Raw genomic sequence first — 18840 nt, 5'->3', positions numbered from 1 at the left:
AAGCAAAAATTTCACATAGGACCTTGAATTGGGATCTTTCATTCAAAAAAAATTCTTAGAGTAGACATTGTCTCAAATAAGACTAAAGAATGGGCAACTTAAAGCTCAAAGACTCCTAGCCAAAAAAAAAAACTCAAAGACTTTGACCAAAAAAAAAATAAGCTCAAAGAAGAAGGAGAAAAGAGAGAGGAGGAAAGTATGGCTGGGCTTTTTATTTCGTTTCGTGGACTTTGGGCTTTTGGGCCTCAATTGACCTTATTTCTATTGGGCTTGACTAAAGCTTCTGGGCCGAGGGGCTCATTATTTCTTATCCTCCCTTTATTTATCTATCTGTTTATTTTTATTATATATTTTTTGTTCTATTTTACTATTGTTTATTTTTTTTTTAGTAAAACATATGCTTGATTTGCCAACTAAATTTAAGTGACAACAAATATCAGGCTGCAAATAAGCTTCGCTTATTTGGTTATTGACATGTATTTGTATACAGTCAAAGTCTAAAAATGATCGATCAAGAATCTAGTCTCACTTTAACCATCTTATGCCATGTGATATAAAATATAATTAAATAAAAAAAAACAAAAGTTTCTAGTTATATTGTATACCATGAGAAAGGGAATCTAGCTACCACATGTTTGAGCTTCATCTAATAGATGTCTCCATCTTTGCCATAACCCCAACGACTCTCCCTCCCTCCCACGCACAATGGCTGAAGAAACCCGGTCAAGATGGGAAGGAAAGGCCAGTGCTGAGCTGAAAGGGCCAACCCCAGACCAAGTGTGGCCATTCTTGGAGGATTTTTGCAATCTCCACAAGTTGCTTCCCCTTGTCGACACTTGCCACCGAGTCGAGGGCATCCCGGCCCAGCTTGGCCTTGTCCGGTACTGCAACTCCACCACGTTCGGCAACGATTCCGACCTGTTGAAGCTCAAGTGGGCCAACGAGAGGCTCCTCATGATGGATCCCAGCGAGAAGTGCTTCAGCTATGAGGTCTTGGACAACAATGATGGGTTCAAGAATTATGTTGCAACAATTAGAGTGATGCCCATGAAAGATGGGGATGGTAAGATGGGTGGGTGCATGATTGAGTCGTCATTCGTGTCTGATCCAGTTGAGGGTTGGGGGCTCCAAGAATTGTGTTCTTACATTGATTTTTTCCTTCAATCAATGGCCAAGAAGATTGAAAGTGCAATTCAAGAAGCTAGTGGGTGAAGGGAGAAAGATGTCATCTCTCTTCTTGATTGATTATGTATGCTTTAAATAATTTCTTATAGTTGTGCTTTGCATTTTTTTGGAGATCTAATCTCAACATGAATTACCGTTTTCTTTGCTTTGTCCTTCTTTCTGAATTTTGATTTGAGAATTATTGATAATATTTTTTCATTAATTATGGGACTTGGCTAGCATAACAACACCATTACAGGCAACTAGTAACAGTGCAAGCAGGACCGCAAATTCTACTCTGTACATGATGGGCCACCGGAGCACATACATAAAAATCTGTAGGTGGGAAATCAAGTGGGGAGGAAATATTGGGTACTTGAGCCCAATCGTCGGTTGCCACGTGTACACAATTGGCCTCACGTTTGGAGGTCTCCCACCACATAAAAGGAGCCGAAGCTCCGAACAAGGGCTTTTGCGGCCTGTCCTCTTCAGTTGGGCTGGGCTCCATGAATACATACATTATTTTAACGTGTTGAGACTCACATGCTTTGTCCCCCCATTTTCCCCTTGTATCTATGCCTTCCCCAATAGGAAAAAATATCCTCCAATGTTGTATTTGGTAGCCAGGATAAATCCTATCCTGTGTTTAGTTCATGCTCAAGACAGGATAAAGTCGGATATAAGGGGGATATAGCCTGGATAAAATTATTCCAGTGGGGAGGTAGGATAAAGGTGGATAGGATTTCTTATGATTATGGTATAAAAGATATTTTTTCCAAACAAAATTTTTAAATAATAAAAATAAATTAATATTTAAATATAAAAAAATATTTTAGTTATAATATTGAAAAGATAATTTAGAATAACAAAAAAATAATTTTCGTTTTTATATATTCCTATATTATTTATATAATTGAATTTTTTTCTACTTTATAGTAATATAATTAATAACTATATTATTACATATTTTAGGTATAATAGTATAGTTTATAAATCGATAAAATTTTTATAAAGGACTGATGGAAGGGAATAAAAAAATAAAAAAAAGAGATGGAAAAATACAAAAAAAATGAGTAAGTAAAAATGAGGTTGAATAACCTAGATTTTAATAAACAAATTCAAATTTGAAAAGAATCTTTCTAATTCTCGAAACTCCTCTATAATTGGGTTCATGTCGAAGTTTCACAAAAGTAGCGAAGGAGTCCAAATACTATACTTTTCGTAATCACAAAAGTGAATGGACATAGTTTTATTCTCTTACTAGATTTGGCAGTGAATTATGAGAGATTTTTACAATATTCGTTTGTGCATTTTTAGATTCATTTATATTGATATGTCGCAAAATAACAAACAATGGATGTGATAAAATATGAAAATATCCGGATTTATTTCTGCAATTCACCAAACATTGGATATAATATGACAAAATCTTTGGATTTCATATCTTATCCTATCCAATCCTATCATGACTAGAATTCCAGATGACTAAACACAGCCCAAGTGTTTTAAGCCTAGGAAATGCCAAGATTCACACGAGACCCTAAATGAAGCCTTTTAACATCTTACTTAAGACGTCTTTTAACTTTTGCTCTGTATGAGAAAATATTGGCGCCCTAATAGTGTAACGTAGGCCATGCGCTAGTCCATTCAGCAACAAATTCGATTTGTACTACATAATTAGAACTTGTTGGAGGACTAACGGAGAATGGGGTTAGAATTTATGGCGGCAACGTGTGAAATTTTCATAAAGTTCTTGAAGAGATAGGTCCAGCAATGTGACGTGGCTCTCGACTCTTGCACATCTTCCAAAACTTTCAAACATATATATCTCTCTCATCTTTATCTTCCCTCAACCAGACCGTAGAACCCCGCTTCTCCTTTGTTTTAAATTTCACAGGAAGCCACGCGTATAGCCACTCGTCTGAGGATTTGGGAGGCTCGTCGGAGCAATGGTCACATTCCCGACTTTCTTGGCCCGGTCTTAGTCAACCCAGGGTTGGATTGCGTCGCAGCTCTCATGCTGCAACTCCTTGAACGAGCCAGTGGCTTTCTCGTAATAAAAAAGGCCGTCCTCGATGCAACAGACCTCGAGCTATTCATGTCCATCCCAACCTGGTTTTCGTTAATGTCCCTTATGAACGTGAGCTGCTAGACCTCAACGAACTGGACGGCAAACACGTGGTTTGATGAATCTCCATTGTTTCCGCATTGAAGAAACTCTTGTAGTCGTCGAAAGAGGCTGTCGAGAAGTCGGGGACAGTGGCTATCCCGAGTTTTCCATCTACTTTTGCTTTTCTTTCTTTAGTTCTTGTCGAGCTATTCAAGTTAGGGGAAATACATATGATTTTTCTTTCTTTTAGTAAATTCTGAGATCATATCAAGTCCATTAGAATTAGATTTCTGAGTTGAGAAATCAAGAAGGAAAGAAGCTCCGTGGATTCTTCTTGATTTCCCAAGCAAATCGGACAAACAATTGGTCAGGTCTCCTTGGAAGAATATGTGGTGGCAGAGTGCACGTCACTCTTCCAAGAACAATGCTGCAGTCAGCTTTTAATCCCCTAATTATGGAAGGCCTATTCCCTGTGAAGTTTCCATAAGTTGATATGATTCTTTCTATAATCCATTAATTGGGTGAATAGGTATAGAGGTGGCTGGTCCTTCCTTTTCGTAAAATCTTATGCTAACCTGATGAAGCGATTTTGATCCCATGTTTTCACCATAGGCATTGACTTTCACAGACCTTAGCAGCTGAGCTGCCTTTTGCTCCTTCAGAAGCCAACCTATTTATCAACAATTAAATCAAGTTTAATTGTTAACCATCTTAAGTTGCTCCAATTCTCATAATTATTTTGTTACATGTGTGTACTTTACTAAATATTGTAAAATTCGATCTTATAATTCAAATCTAATGCTAGAAGAAAAATTATTAGAGAAATGAAAAAGAAGGACACCGTAAACTCATGTGATTCGGTCCGTGTATCTATACCTAATAGTGGAGAGAGCTAGTTACAAAAAAATCCACTATGAATTCGGAGAATTATAGAGTTACAATTACTTAAGTGTTTTTACTTACTCACAGTTTCTTATTTTTCATAATGTATAACAAATGAGCAGAGTTCTTTTTTTTAATATCTTCTCATTTGACTTTTGACTCGCACTGGGAAACCTTGATTTTATTCATTTTTGTCTTTAATTTTTATAATGATTTTGCTTGAAGATAAAGTCTCACTTAGAACACATCCAAGTTTCTAAAGGGTCATGTTTCATAGACAGGCTCAAAATTGAGATATAATTTAATACTAGATATGGTGCTTAAATTTACTTAAGAAAAGAAGAAAAAAGTTAACATAGATTCTCATATAGATAATTGATAAGTCCATTACCAGTTAACAAAATTTGCATACACTCACCATTGGACTATGGGTATCTGTAGTTGAAGAAATCAAATTCTTCCACATGCCAATAATCTAACAATGAATGGGTAAATAATTCTTACACCGACAATGGATCCGATAAAAAATAATCAAATGCTCATAGGAAAGGCCCATTAAAGTGTGATATATATATATATATATATATATATATAATATTATATCATTGTTTCATTTGTTTTATTTTTCCAAAAGATTCGTAAGTCCATGCGCCATATATGTTATTTTGAGTTTAGTTTGGAATTAAGCGTCTCTTTACTTGCATATGCTTGAATGTACCACAGGGATTTAATTGTTCTTCTCTAATTCAATCAACTTTCATTATTTTACTAGCTAGTTTTCGAGCTGCCAAAGAGTTTTTCTTTTTTTTGGTCGGAAAGCTACCAAAGAGTTGAAGAGGTCAAAAAAACATACAAGATCTTTTGATAGATAACTAAGATGATCTATAGTGAGAAGGATGGGATAGAATTGACAATGGTGCGTTAGAGGCCACTCGTCATGGACAAAAATGAGAAATAAAATCTGACATTGGGGCAAACAAAATTTGATATGGAAGCAAGCTCAATGATGCAATTTCATACGTTAATGCTCTGGTCCACCAAAGAAACGTGATCCTTGCTTTGCTAGTATTCCAAAAGAAAAAAAGTATCGACAGTCCCCAAACTGTTGCAAATTTTTCATTCAACTCCTCAACTTTTTTTATGCAATTAGATCTCTATAGTACTTTTTTTTTCAAGTTGGTCCTTCTGATGAATAAAGAAACGGAAATACGGATATGGCCGTTAAGTCACTGGTAAATGCCAACGTGCATCTTGCTTGACTCTAAAAAATTTGAAAGAAAATTAAAAAATAAGAAAAATTAAGGTATAAAGTATTGATATTTAAAAATAAGGAATTTGAAGGAAAAAAAACGGGAACAAAGAAGTCTGCTGGGTTCGCAACTAAGAGAGACATACGGGGATGATGGCAACGTGAATTAGGGGAAAAGGGGAAGTGAACTGGCTCGGATGCAACACATTATCACGGTCGTGCAATGCCTGGCAAAAACCTTGTTGGGGTCGTGTGATCCATGTGACCTCGGCAACTGCTCACTATGGTATGCCTGACCGCCACCGTCGTCTTGTGGGGCTTGTGTGACCCCAGGACACCGATCGGTCGTTGCTAGTTTTTTTGTCTCTGTGTCTCTCCCTCTTTTTATGTGCGTGTGTGCTTGACCGAAGGTGGCAGCGGCCATAAGGTGGTCTCGCTTGAGGCTAGCGGCCATTTTATGGCCCTCGTGCGTCTTGGTGACGCCGCAGCCGCCGCTGCGCGCCTCAACCCTCCTTTGCTGCGCATGTGCGTAAATGTGGGTTAAGGTTAGGCTTTTTCAATCTTTTTAATTTTCCTTTTTTCTTATACATGTCAGCGCACCCTAATTATTCTTAGTCTAATCATTGGTGCTGATGTGACATTCTACCCCATAATTCTGTTTGCATATATGTGTATACGCAATTTTTTGATATGGTTATATGATATAATAATCACAAATAGGAAAACTGCCAATGTGCAATCCGGGTTGTAATGGATAAAAGGAAATTCCATTTAGAAAAGGACATAATTCATATGGTGACCAAGAGGCCTGTCGGGACGATCGGAGCTGAGTTGGTGGGGTAAAGAGGAGGAGGAGGAGGGGAGTTGGCGGTGGTCCAGTTGGGTGGTGTGAGGCTTTGGCCTTTTGTTTTCTTTTGGCCACAGAGAGGCAGAAGAGGGGTTGATATAGGTATGCTTTAAATTTGAGGTGAGTAATTTTTCTATTTGAGCTCACATATGAGGTGATTGTGTGTGTGAGGGGTGCAATTTATTATATGGATGCCAATTAAATTCTAAAATTTTTACTTTTGCCAATTTATTCATAAATTTTTGCACGAAATTTCTAATGTAATCTTTCCGGTCAATTGTTGCTAGGAATCGCTAACGTGGCGTTGTGCCACGTAAGACAATTGGACCATCATGTTAGTGATTTTTTGGTAAAAATCGACAAGGACTATAGAGGAATTTTGCGCAAAGATTTATAACTAAATTGATACAATTAAAAAGTTTAAAACTAAGCTCAATAGGTCCAGAGCTGATTAGGTAATTTTTCCGGTAGTTTTCTGATGCCATGAATGTACACTGTGTTGGGCTATAGCATTAATGTTGTCGCTTAACGGCAGCTAATCTCTCCCAATAAATCATTTGGGCAAGATACACCAATTTTGTAAATTAAATTTTGTTGGTAAAAATAAATTAATTTAATTCCCACACGCTTGGGCACATACTTTTGTATGACTCTTGTCAATTTAGGAGGAGAAAGTTAATGCAACATAGCTTTTGAGATCATATCATATTCAGTACACGTGCATATCTTATTCCTCGTTTATTTTTCAGAGCAAAGTGTCATTTTCAGTTGGAATAATGACGCAAATAGTTCTTGAACTTTAGCTCAATGTGCAATGCGATCCCTAAACTTTTAATTTATTCAATGTATTCCCTAAACTTTAGCCCAATGTGCAATATCGTCTTTGGGTCCTTAGACTTTTGGTACATGTTCAACTCAGTCCTTAGACTATATGAATATATTCAATATTATCTTTCAATTAATTCAAGTTCAGGGGCAACTTGAAACATTTTCATATAGTTCAGGGACTGAATTAAATATGTATCAAAATTTCATGGATCACATTAAGCAAATTGAAAGTTCAGAGATGATATTGTATATTGGGCTAAAGTTCAGGTATTATATTAAACAAATTAAAAGTTCATGGAATCACATTACTCATTAGGCTAAGGTTAATGGATGATTTGTATCATTTTCTCTTTTCAGTTAGCATCCTTAAGAATTAAGGAATTCGTACACTTCCACGCACGCCAATGCCATTGTAACGCCCCCACCTCGGGGTCATTAACATGATGTCTCGTTCATTGTTATCTTTCTTTACACACAAGCGGAAGCATATCTCGGGACAATCACAATCAATACACACAGCGGAAATAAGACAAGAAGCATCATGAGCAAACCTTATGTTTACAAATGCATACAAACATGTTTACAAGCCCGTTCTTTTGGGTCATGGCAATTATCACATATTTTCATACCCGACTATGAATAGCAAAACTTGACTTGGGTTATCCTATACCCACTACGGCTTCTCGCTCCTCGCTTCTTCACCTCCACCCCGGTCCCATCCGCCTAGCCATCTCACATCCCACCCGTGGCTTTATCTCGGAGCCGGCTCGCCCGCACCGACAAAGCACCGTTGAACCCACATAGGGATCCAACCCATTCTCCGTCCGCATAGCGATACCACGCCACGTACGGATGAGGCACCAAGTCCGTTAGGCCCTCATCGGATCGTCACAAGTGTCGACATTCGGTGGTAGGCGTGGTCTTCTCTGACATCTATCACGGTGAGCACTTCGGCTCTCTACTCCACGGGATTGCCAACGCGGGCTGGGGGAGATGCCATCCTACGGAACTGAAAAAGGGAAATAACGGGGGCTGAGTCGTGGAGACTCAGCAAGTGAAAACACTAATATCAAGCGAGGACGAGACAATCGTTAACACAAGCCGACTTTTACCGTACCGGCATTGATGGCAATTCAAATAGCAAAGTCATGCTATGAAACCAACAAAAAATAAACATCAAACGTGAGTATCACACGTGAACATCGTTAGTCGAGAAAGAACGAACAACCATGAAACCAAGAAACAGGCCAAGCAACCCATGTTACAACGTATCGCAACTTCCTTTCCCGATATTAGGGAATTCACTTACACAACGACAAACAAAACTAGAGAACGGGTTAGAGACGGGTGAGCTCAGGAAATTTCGGGCTTTCTCCTTGCTTCCTTCTTGCTTGGCCGAGCAAACCTAGGCCTACAAAGGCCAAACCGCTCTTAGGTGGAAACGAGAAGAAACATGGGCTGGTTCAGGATTGGTTTGGGCATGAGCTTCTCGGGCCAAAAGTGAGAAAAACAAGAAACAAAGAAAGAAGAGGATGATGAAGTTGGCATGAGATGAGGGAGAAGGGGGGGAAATGTCTTGCTATTTATAGAGGACTTGGAAGACACTAGAAAACCTTAGACTTGAGCCAATAAGAGAGGGGCTCTAAGTCAAGACTCATGATGGCTTGTATTTAATGTCATTAATGGACTAAGCCTCTTAGTCAAATTTCTTGATGGCCTTTGCTTGGGTCATGGCTTAGGTCATCAAGGGATTAGGTCATGGCTTATGTCACTAAGAGATAAGGTCATTTATGCACAAAGGCCAAAAGCCATGATGAAAACTCTAAGCCATTTAATGGCTTTAATTGTGGCCTTTCTCTTCCTTTCTCTCTTTCTCTCGGTTTCCCCCTTCATATGACCTCTAATAAAAGTGTAACATATCTCATTTGAAAGATCATAACGTTTAATTTAAATCACCAGAAGACATCAAGTCAAAATTCCGACGTTCTCGTATAGAAAATGCTGAATCTTTGAAATCTGACAAAACCGGACAGTTTTGCACTGTTCACGAAATTGGACTTGAAAACATAGTAAATGGACTCAGAAAATTCTCAAATTTAAATATGTCATAAACAAGGCCTTAACAAACATTTTTATGAAGAACACAAAATCTGAATCTCTCTGTAAACACCATTTTTAGTAGCTCAAAGACAGACTAAAAACAGTTCACTGGAACAGAATTCTTGTTTCTCAAAGTAAGATCTGTCCAGAATCCAAATCATCTCGAAAAATTCCCAAATTTATATACGTTATAGAAAAAGAAGTTCTCAACAACTTTTGTGAAGGAAACTTTTCCAAAATCGGCCCAAAAAAGCTTGTAGAAAATAAATCAAGTGTGAATATCACCGAAAGACCCATTCTGGACAGTTTTACATGGTCCGGAAATTGGGCTATTGTACTACTCCTATCAAGTCCAAAAATTCTGAAATTAAAGTATGTAAAACGTCATGATGTTTGGAACAACTTTCAAGAATAAAGTGTTTGGAAATGCGGATCACAAAAGTCTCCATAAAAATAACAATACGAAGGGATACAAATGATCCGAAACTAGGTTTTTCAAAACAAGAGTAAAAATTAGTTCCGATTGGAAAACCACCAAACTTAAACCATAGCCATTTTCCAGGGACTGAAATTGAGGATGTTACAGCCATAGTTGCTCTGACAAATAAAAAAGCCATAGTTGCGCTGAAAATTAGAAAAATGAAGATTTCCTCATAAATATGAGTTAATGCTATGAAAAATCCCAAACTGATACACATGTGATAAATTTACCATAAACTAATTTTTTGATCACCAAAAACTCCAAACTGGCATACCTGTGACAAATTTACCCTAAACTAAGTTTTTAACCATTAAAAACCCCAAGCTGGTATATTTGTGACAAATTTACCCTTTATTAGTTCCGTTAAATTGAATTAATACAACAGAAAATCACAAACTAGTACATCTGTGATAAATCAAGGGTAAAGCATAAAATTGGTATATTCATCAACTGCTACGTATCAATTAACAAAGCAATTTGACAGTAAAATTCAACGGAAATAAACTAAGGGTAAATTTGTCACAGGTGAACCAATTTGAGATTTTTGGTGGTCAAAACATTAATTTATGATAAATTTATCATAAATATATTAATTCGGGTGTTTTTTGTGATATTAGCCTTATAAATAGTGCCATCTTGGCCATGTACCCTACAATTCTCTCTGTGTCCCTCCAATCAAATCAATCAGTGGCAGTAGAAACCAAACCAAAATGGGAAGGCAAGGTCATTGCCGAGCTGATAGGGCCAACACCACACCAAAGTGTGGTCATTCTTGGAGGTCTTTGGCAACCTTAAAAAGTTGCGTCCCAACACGTGCCATCGAGTCGAGGACGTCTAGGGCCAGCCCGACCTTGTTTGATATAGTGCCTTTGCAACACATATGGTCGGCCCCTTAAATGGGTAGGTCGGGTTTGGTTCAAATTGAAAATAATTAGACTTATATTTACTTATTTTTATGCAATACAATTTTAGCAAACCGGACCCAACTCATACCTCATTCTGCTCATACTACCAAAACACGTCAATATTCCACATAACATGTGAAAATTTATATCCATCCATTTAACTCACTTTAAGCCCTTCATTTGAATATGTTACTTGTGTTACATCAAATTATAAAAAAAAGATGTCAGAAAATAAAATAAAAGGTGAAAGAACCTAAAGATTGAATTATTTATAAAGAAGTTGAAAAATACGGATGTATTTTGACGACACACTTTTAATCCATGCTTTGTTGATCCAAGTCAATTTAATCTTTTTTTGGTGGCCAAATCCATTTATCACTTAAACATATAATAAGTGGAAGTAATATATTTGGTTTTTTTTGGTAGAAAGTAATATATTTGGTTAAATTGCTGAAAATTTCCACATTGACATAGTCACTAATGACAAATATAAATTAGTGAAAGCACCGTCAGGTTGGACAGCTTGGTGGGCGCAATAAAGGAGGAGTCAATGGAGAAACTTGCAGAGAGAGTCTGCTGAGAAATGGTAGACCGGGTAGGTTGGGTTTCAGGCCGTCGCGAGAGGATGAGTTCTCGGTCCCATCGATGATCAGCTCTGTTATGTGATTGTTGGAGCGGGCAATGGTGAGAGAAGGTGATGGTGGGGTAACAGAAGCCGGTCCAATTTGTCCATCCCTGGAGAGTTCCAGGGTACTCCAACTGCTTCTGGATTTGAAAGAGAACTCTGGTTTCACTTGGATTGAGTTGAGCCATCGCAAGTGGAGCTACACTCATCAAAATTGTTGGGAAAATACATTTCTCGATCAACATATTCGAAACGGATTTGAACGACGCGGAAAAACGTGCTTAATAATTATCAACTTGTATCACTAATCATACAGGCATATCACATAACGAACATATCTAGAATTTCCACATATTAAATGCCACTTTGCAAACTTGAAAGCGATTTTTGATTGCCTTTCATACCCACTAGCATTTCGAAAGAAAACCAGAAAAGACGTTCTTTTTGAAAAAGTGTCTTTTTAGTGTATATGAAAAATCACGTACGTTTTCATTTGGTAGTCATCTATTTATAGTAAAAAGGCAAATAACCACCTAGTGGTTCATGGGTTGGGTTTGGCCCATCTTAGACGGTTCACCCATTATGCCTTTCATATCTCATTCGTCTATGATGGGCTAACTACAACCTTTTCTTTGCAAAGTTTATATTGACAAATAATCTGTGCGACAAGTATACTTTGAAAGCTTATTGCTTTACATCTGTTAGGAATAAACAACAATTCAAATTGGACATATTTATCCAGAGTAGAATCAGTATGCAGTTCTATAGATTAATCAGTCACATTTATATCTCTCTTGATCTTTTTTAGTATCTCGTATATTGTATTTACAACTATGATTTACTCAAAATTATAATTGGTCAATCTGTGAATACAAAAATAGAATGTGACATTATAAACAAATTGATCTTCTTCTTTCCTTAAACTTCTCTATTTCAGTTCAGCTCGCTTTCTTAGAAATATCTCGTTGGACCAAATTATCATGATTATCGGCAACACCCTAAGATAGCAAACACTGAATAGAAATTTTGAGAATAAGTAAGAGTCGTGAGAGCACTTAATTGATGAACTGTTTTCCTCAAGAATCTTACATGGCTTAAAAAGTTGACATCATAACTTATGCCAACTCTTATCGGTCGTCTCATGCATATGTAATAGGGAAAATTCCAAATAGGGGTATAAAGTGCCTATGTTTTCTCAAAAGAGGACTCGAAGTGGATTTTGTCTCAAATAAGGATCCAAAGTGGTCATTTAGTCTCAAATAAGGGCCTGACTCGCCAGCGGGCGAACAGATGCATCTCCCACGTGTATTCCGGCAACCAGTTAGGGGTATTTTCGTCCAAAGGCATTTTAATTTTGTTTTCACTCTTATTCCTATTCATCTTCTTCTTCTTTTGACCAAAAATAAAATAAATTCTTCTTCTTTGTTAGGCATTAGATTAATGTTGTCCGAATCGAGGCCCTAAAGGGAGGGGAGCTCGAGGGCAGAGGGGCAGCCAGAGAAGCCGTCAATCCAGGAGCGATGGTGGGGGGAGGGGACGGGGAAGGTGACGTGGGCGTCCTAGTCGCAATCCTGGCAGAGGATGGGTTGTCAGTGGAACAGTGTGCGGAGGCGCAGTTGTAGCAGATCTGGAAGCGAAGGTGCTTGCGAGAGAGGGGGTTGGTGGAGTGGACTTGGTGGTCGCAGAGAAGGCAGAGCTTGGCCGCGTCGCTCCCATACTTTTCTTTCTTTTTGTTTTTCTTTTTTCGCCTCTACTCATCTTCTTCTTCTTTTGGTTCCAGGCCATGGATCTTCTTCCTCCCCAATTTTGCTTCACCATGGTACAGTTGGGGGCATTTTTTCCTGCGCGACCTTAGATTCAACCCTTTCACAAACACCATGGCCGTCTTTTACATTTGCGCTCGCGCTGAAACCTCCGCTTAATTCAGAATCTTTTGCGTGAAGGATGAGCGTCGATGGATACGTAAAACACTCCACAAAAGAGAGAGATGTCATAATTTGCGTTTCTCATGTGACTATTTGAAACAATCCCTGCAATCCTTACCCAAAAATTGGTGAGCCCCAATTTTGCCTTTCATCTCACGGAAACTTCTCTTTCATTTTCTGCTCATACTTACACCACAATCGTAGGTAGATTTCTCTCTCTGTCTGTCTGCCCGAGAGAACACAAAAAGTAGTGCGCCCCAATTCCGGTGTTCTTGATTTGGGCAATTCCTATCTTCAACATTGACGAAGAAGACGATGAACAGGGACACCATGGGCTCGGATCAAGAAGAAGATGAACAGGGTAGAAGAGAAAGAAAAAAAATATCTTTAGACAAAAATACCCCAACTGGCTGTCGGAATATGCACAAGAGATGTATTTGTTCGCTTACCGGTGAGTCAAGCCCTTATTTGAGACTAAATGACTACTTCGGATACTTATTTGAGACATAGTCCACTTCGGATCCTCTTTTGAGAAAACGCGGGCACTTCAAGCCCCTATTTAGAATTTTCCCTACGTAATATGAAATACGTATTACGATATTCTCTCATTTCCCATAGAGCGTATGTTTTTACTCTCAATACCGTACAGATGATAATTCAGACATACCTAATGTCTAACTTTAGTTCACAAATCTACTCCATTTATAAGCATCTATCAGAACTCACACCTAGTATTAAATACAGGTAAAGTGAAATATGTTGGTCTTTTCACTTTCGGATATAATAATCTATATGTCATCATCTTAACATTCTGTTAAGGCGATATCTATGCTTCAAGCTTGAGCTCTCAATTATAACTTATATAATATAAGCTTAAAAATTGTCTCATCTCTATTCATCACCTAGTGAGCAGAGGTGATTACCCGTGTGAGTAGACTAATCTCTCATTTGTCCAACATACCTTTTCAATATAATACACTTAGCACCGACATTCATCAACGTCATATAAACTTATAGGCATTGATAATAACAAATTTCATTAATAGTGAACATACAGGGAAAATTACAATATTCAGTAAATCATATTCTATACAGTTTTAGAGATCTCATAGGATCATGGAAAACTTCTCTAGGAATTAGCTTCGTCATAAGATTTGCTATCATCCTTTGCGTAGATATGTACTGCACGTCCACTTTCTTTCGTGCAACCATGTCCTTGATATAATTATACTTGATATCTATATGTTTGGTCTTTCCATATGATTTTTAGTGTACACTATTACAATAGACCAATACTAGGTTTGCAGCATTCTCAGCAATACCTATGTGATCCAAAAATCTTCCAAGCCAAACAGCTTCTTGTGTCATTGCTGATAGAACCACGAACTCCACTTCCATTGTGAATAATGCTACACATTGTTGCTTCTTACTACTCTAAGATATAGCGCCATAAGAACACATATCCATAGGTAGATTTCCTTTTTTTTAAATCTTCTCTCCAGTCAGCATCAGTGTAGCCTTTAAGGTGCATATCACTTCCTAGATAAGTCAGCACATAGTCGGCACTTCCTTTTAGATATCTCAGGATTCTTTTGACGGCAATCCAATGTCCTTGACCTGAATTGGATAGGTATCTGCTTACCATTCCAACTGCATAACAAATATCATATTTTGTACACATCATAACGTACATCAAGCTTCCAACAGCACTAGTATATTGAACATGTGACATCCTCAAATTTCGACTCTATTCGGGATATAATGAAGTGATTATTCATGGATGCACTATTAGTTAAATCTCACTTTGAATTGATCACTCATGAGAGACTAACCATTAGGGGAAGGCTATTAAGGAATTAAGTACGTGCGACCTGAGAACTCAACCATGGATTAATAATTCGACCATAAGGATTGACTAAGGACAATTTTGAGCCATCATAGACCGATCAAGGAATGATTATAGAATGTTTCGTCAATAGTATATAATCGGAGTGCGGGTGATTCCGCTTGACCATTGTATGGATTGCGAACGACCTTAAACCAATTCCTAACGATCATGTACTTCAGAACTAGCGATTGACCCTTTGCAATTACATGACAATCAAGATCATCCATGGTTCGAGAAAACTTAAATGTGGATTGATATTAAATCAACCACGGGTCGAATACGCACAACTCCTAAAAGCCGCCCGTTAGTTTGAGATATACTAAAGTCGCAATCGATTGATTTTGACCATGAATTAGAGTCCGAAATTGGGTGTTGATCTTTCGAGGATTTCAAGACTAAACTATTGGACGTCGGCTCGTTAATTCTCTAATTTATCGGTTTGCTCAGAATTCTCGAAAAAAGATTAATAGGCCGAGAATTTGGAGCCCACGAAAAAGTGGGCCGAACATAGGCACATTCGGCCTCAAGCCCAATGTGGTTCGACCATTTGGGCCCAAGACAAGCCCAAGTGAGCCCAATGAAGCCCACTAAGCCCATTTTCTATTTTCAAGCCCAAGTTTGAGCCCGATAGCATTTTCAAGCCCATTCCTTATCCATTTGAGCCCAAACTTGATCTATACGAGCCCGTACAAAATTCTAGCTTGTATACTTATATAGTATTTTTATACCTTATGAAATTACCATTTTACCCTTCTAGCATTTATGACCAAGAAACAAGAGAGTTTAATGCATGAAGACTTTGGGTCTTGGCATTTATGGAAGGGAATGATGAACTTGGACTTGAAGGACAAGCTTTGCATGAGATATTATCTTTCATTTTGTCTCTCTCTCTCCCTCTACTCTCCCTCACACACTCACCTTTTCAGCCCACCATCATCACCACCATTTCCCCCCCTCTCCTTCCTTTCTTCCTCCTCTCGGACAAGCCATCAGACTTTGGGATGCTGTTCTTGCTGTCGTGCACCACCACAGAACCACCAGCAGCTTGCCGTGTTCACCTGGAGCCATACGCCACCCATTCGAGCCATTTTCGCTGTTCAATCGAGCCCCGCCGAGCTAAAACAACTGCCCATAGCTGCTATTCAGTCGAGACCCAGCCACCGTTGTCGTTCTGTGTTGTTGTCGAATCGTGCCACGCATAGCCCTCGTCGTCGCCGTTGTGTCCGTGTAATCGGAATCGCTAACTGGTGAGTTAACGCTCTAATCCCTTGATTAGTACTTTAAACTTGCTTAGGGTTTGATTAGACTAAATTAATCTTGCTTAGTGCTAATTAATGAAGGATTAGTTGACAAGCTATCACGATAAGTGATAGGTGGAACTGATAAGCTATCGCGATAAGTGATAAGTGGACTCAATAAGCTATCGAATTTTTAGTGATAAGTTATTGCCGATATTGCGATAAGCTATCAAGGATTTGACGATAAGCTATCGGATTTATTTTATAATTAATATTTTATTATTAAATAAATTAATTTTCGGATTTTAAATATTAATATTTTATTAATATTTTTGTGTAGAGTTTAATAATAAATTGTGATTGTTTTAGGCTTGAACAGTGATGCCCATGTTGAAAATTGCCCTATAAATTAGCTTGTATAGCTAAATGAATTGTATTGCTATTTTTTAAGGATGGAATTGTGGGCATATGAATAGTAAATCCCGAGGTGTCCGGTTATATGTCCAGTTTTATGAGTTAAATGAGGCAAGGATGTTTAAAAAGGAAATCATGAAAAGTTTGATGGGTTGATTATGTGTATGTGATCACGTGTAAATTTATTACTGCATTTATATGTGTGGAAGTTGCAGTAATTTATTATGTGAGTACGAACCACATTTGCATTTAGCTAAATGCTGAGATATAAATGAGTTATGTGTATGTTGTGTTCGTGTGATCACATAAAGGGACCTGTCACCCAGCGGGGGTCTAGGGATGCAATGTGTGACATTGTGCGAAAAGTGAGTGCAATATGTGACATTGTGCATAAGAGAATAGCACATCATATACCCTGTTGCATTGGCTAAATTCAAAGATAAAGAATTGGCTTGAGCGGTTGGTGTACCTACATAGTCACATGAAAGTCCGTCTAGGCGAGGGTTCTAGATGATGCCCGGCGGGGTTTGGATGTCGTTTAGGCGGGAGTTCTAGACGATGCCATGTCACGGTTGAGGCCGGATTGATGCTCCTTATGTAATGCCATCTGGGCGAGGGTTCCAGATGTTGCCGTGCCCGACGAAGAGGGACGATGCCCGGTTATGCCGGAAGACACCAGCGGGGGTTCGGTTGTGGCCCTAAGTGGTCATTTAATAATCTGAACTATTATGAGTGCAACGTGCATGGATGAATGCATTGTGCCTGAAAGTGATAAGTATATGTGTCTGGATTATTAAATTGATGTTGTGCCTGCTTATGCACTATGATATGCCTCTGGTTTATGTAATCATGTGATCTTATTATATGCTCATTGGAGCGATTGCGGAGTTATGATGGTTAGTAGAGGGCCAACCTGATGCAAGTAACGCGGGTTGTGCCGTGGCTCTATGAGGTCATAGTAATCGGAACTTGTGTGAAAGAGTATGTTGCATTGCACCTACTTATGGGATGAAATTGTGAGGCACGGTATGGGAAGGGCCAAAATGGTTTCACTTCATAATCAGGACTAGTGTGGATACCTAGTACATGAGAATTACTGTGCGTGTTTTGATTGTATTATGTGTTTGTTGCATTATGATTGCACATGTTGATTTATTATATGCAGGGTGTGTATGTGTGTTAGGGTTGTGACATTCCGAATTTCGACCCATTTTTGGGATTTATAAAATGTGTAATTCGTCAGTGCGCTTATAATAAAATCTCGCCCGGAACTGATCACTCTTGGGTTATTTTTTTTTAAATTAGAGATTTTGCCAGAATTGCACTCGATCGAATTTGGCCATTATTTAGAGCCCGAACTTTGGTGTCGAATTTCTCGGAGTTTCGTGACGAATTTAATTGGACGGTGTTGATATTATTGTGGCCAGTGTCAATATTACCCGGGATAAGTGAAAAGTGAAATTTGGACCGGGTGTGGATTTGGACTAGTAGACCCTCCCTCGTAGTGTGTTTTAGTTATTATCTTTTGGCCTTTTTCCTAATTTATAATTAGGGTTTTTCGTGGGCCATTGGATCGTTTTCGGATTTGAACGAGGATCGTCGGATCGCGCTCAAGTGCGTTTGACTTTCTCTTTCTTCTCTCTCTCTCTCCTCCCCCACGCCGCCGTTGCCCCACGCCGCTGACTTCCTCCTCTTTCTGTCACGCCCTGAACCCCATCGAGCTCGCGACATCCCCTGCTCCGGTCGAAATGATGCGACGTCCCAGGAACGTCGCCGACCCAACCCAAACATCAAAGCCACATGCGGAAGCGAAAAATAAAACCCCGGACAAATAATGACGACAACGGGGTAGAACAACAAAACAATCCAGCAACCACATATTCATACAACACCAAATATACATACATCGTATTACAGGCATAATTAACAAACTAGCATCCGAAATCACCGTCAACAAAATATCAGGGTCTGGTTAACTTAACTTCCCTATGGGTCAACCCGATTTACACAACCCCCAAAGTCTTAAGGAAAAACCTAAGGATCGCCCTCCTCCTGTCTGCTTCTGAATCTCTGGCTAACGGGTGGCTCATTGGGATTACGCGCTCTCGACCCATGACCGACACTAAGTCAAATCACGTTTAAGTTTGCTCGAACCAAGACGACCTCGATTGTCATATAATTGCG

At 38.7% G+C, this 18840-nt stretch overlaps 1 protein-coding gene across 1 annotated transcript; it reads left to right on the top strand.

Annotated features, from left to right (window-relative positions):
* The first annotated feature begins 705 nt into the window (after positions 1–705).
* On the top strand, positions 706–1261 carry LOC130136222 (lachrymatory-factor synthase-like). The gene has a single exon (XM_056306389.1). The coding sequence runs from the start codon at positions 706–708 to the stop codon at positions 1210–1212; it is 507 nt and encodes a 168-aa protein (XP_056162364.1). The 3' UTR covers positions 1213–1261.
* Positions 1262–18840: the final 17579 nt, after the last annotated feature.

Source organism: Syzygium oleosum, unplaced genomic scaffold, assembly GCF_021117445.2.
Source record: "Syzygium oleosum isolate NSW1041296 unplaced genomic scaffold, Sole_v2.1 Sole_v2.43, whole genome shotgun sequence".
Taxonomy (NCBI): Eukaryota; Viridiplantae; Streptophyta; class Magnoliopsida; order Myrtales; family Myrtaceae; genus Syzygium; species Syzygium oleosum.
The sequence above is the reverse complement of the archived record's forward strand: the minus strand, read 5'-3'. Positions and strand labels throughout refer to the sequence as shown.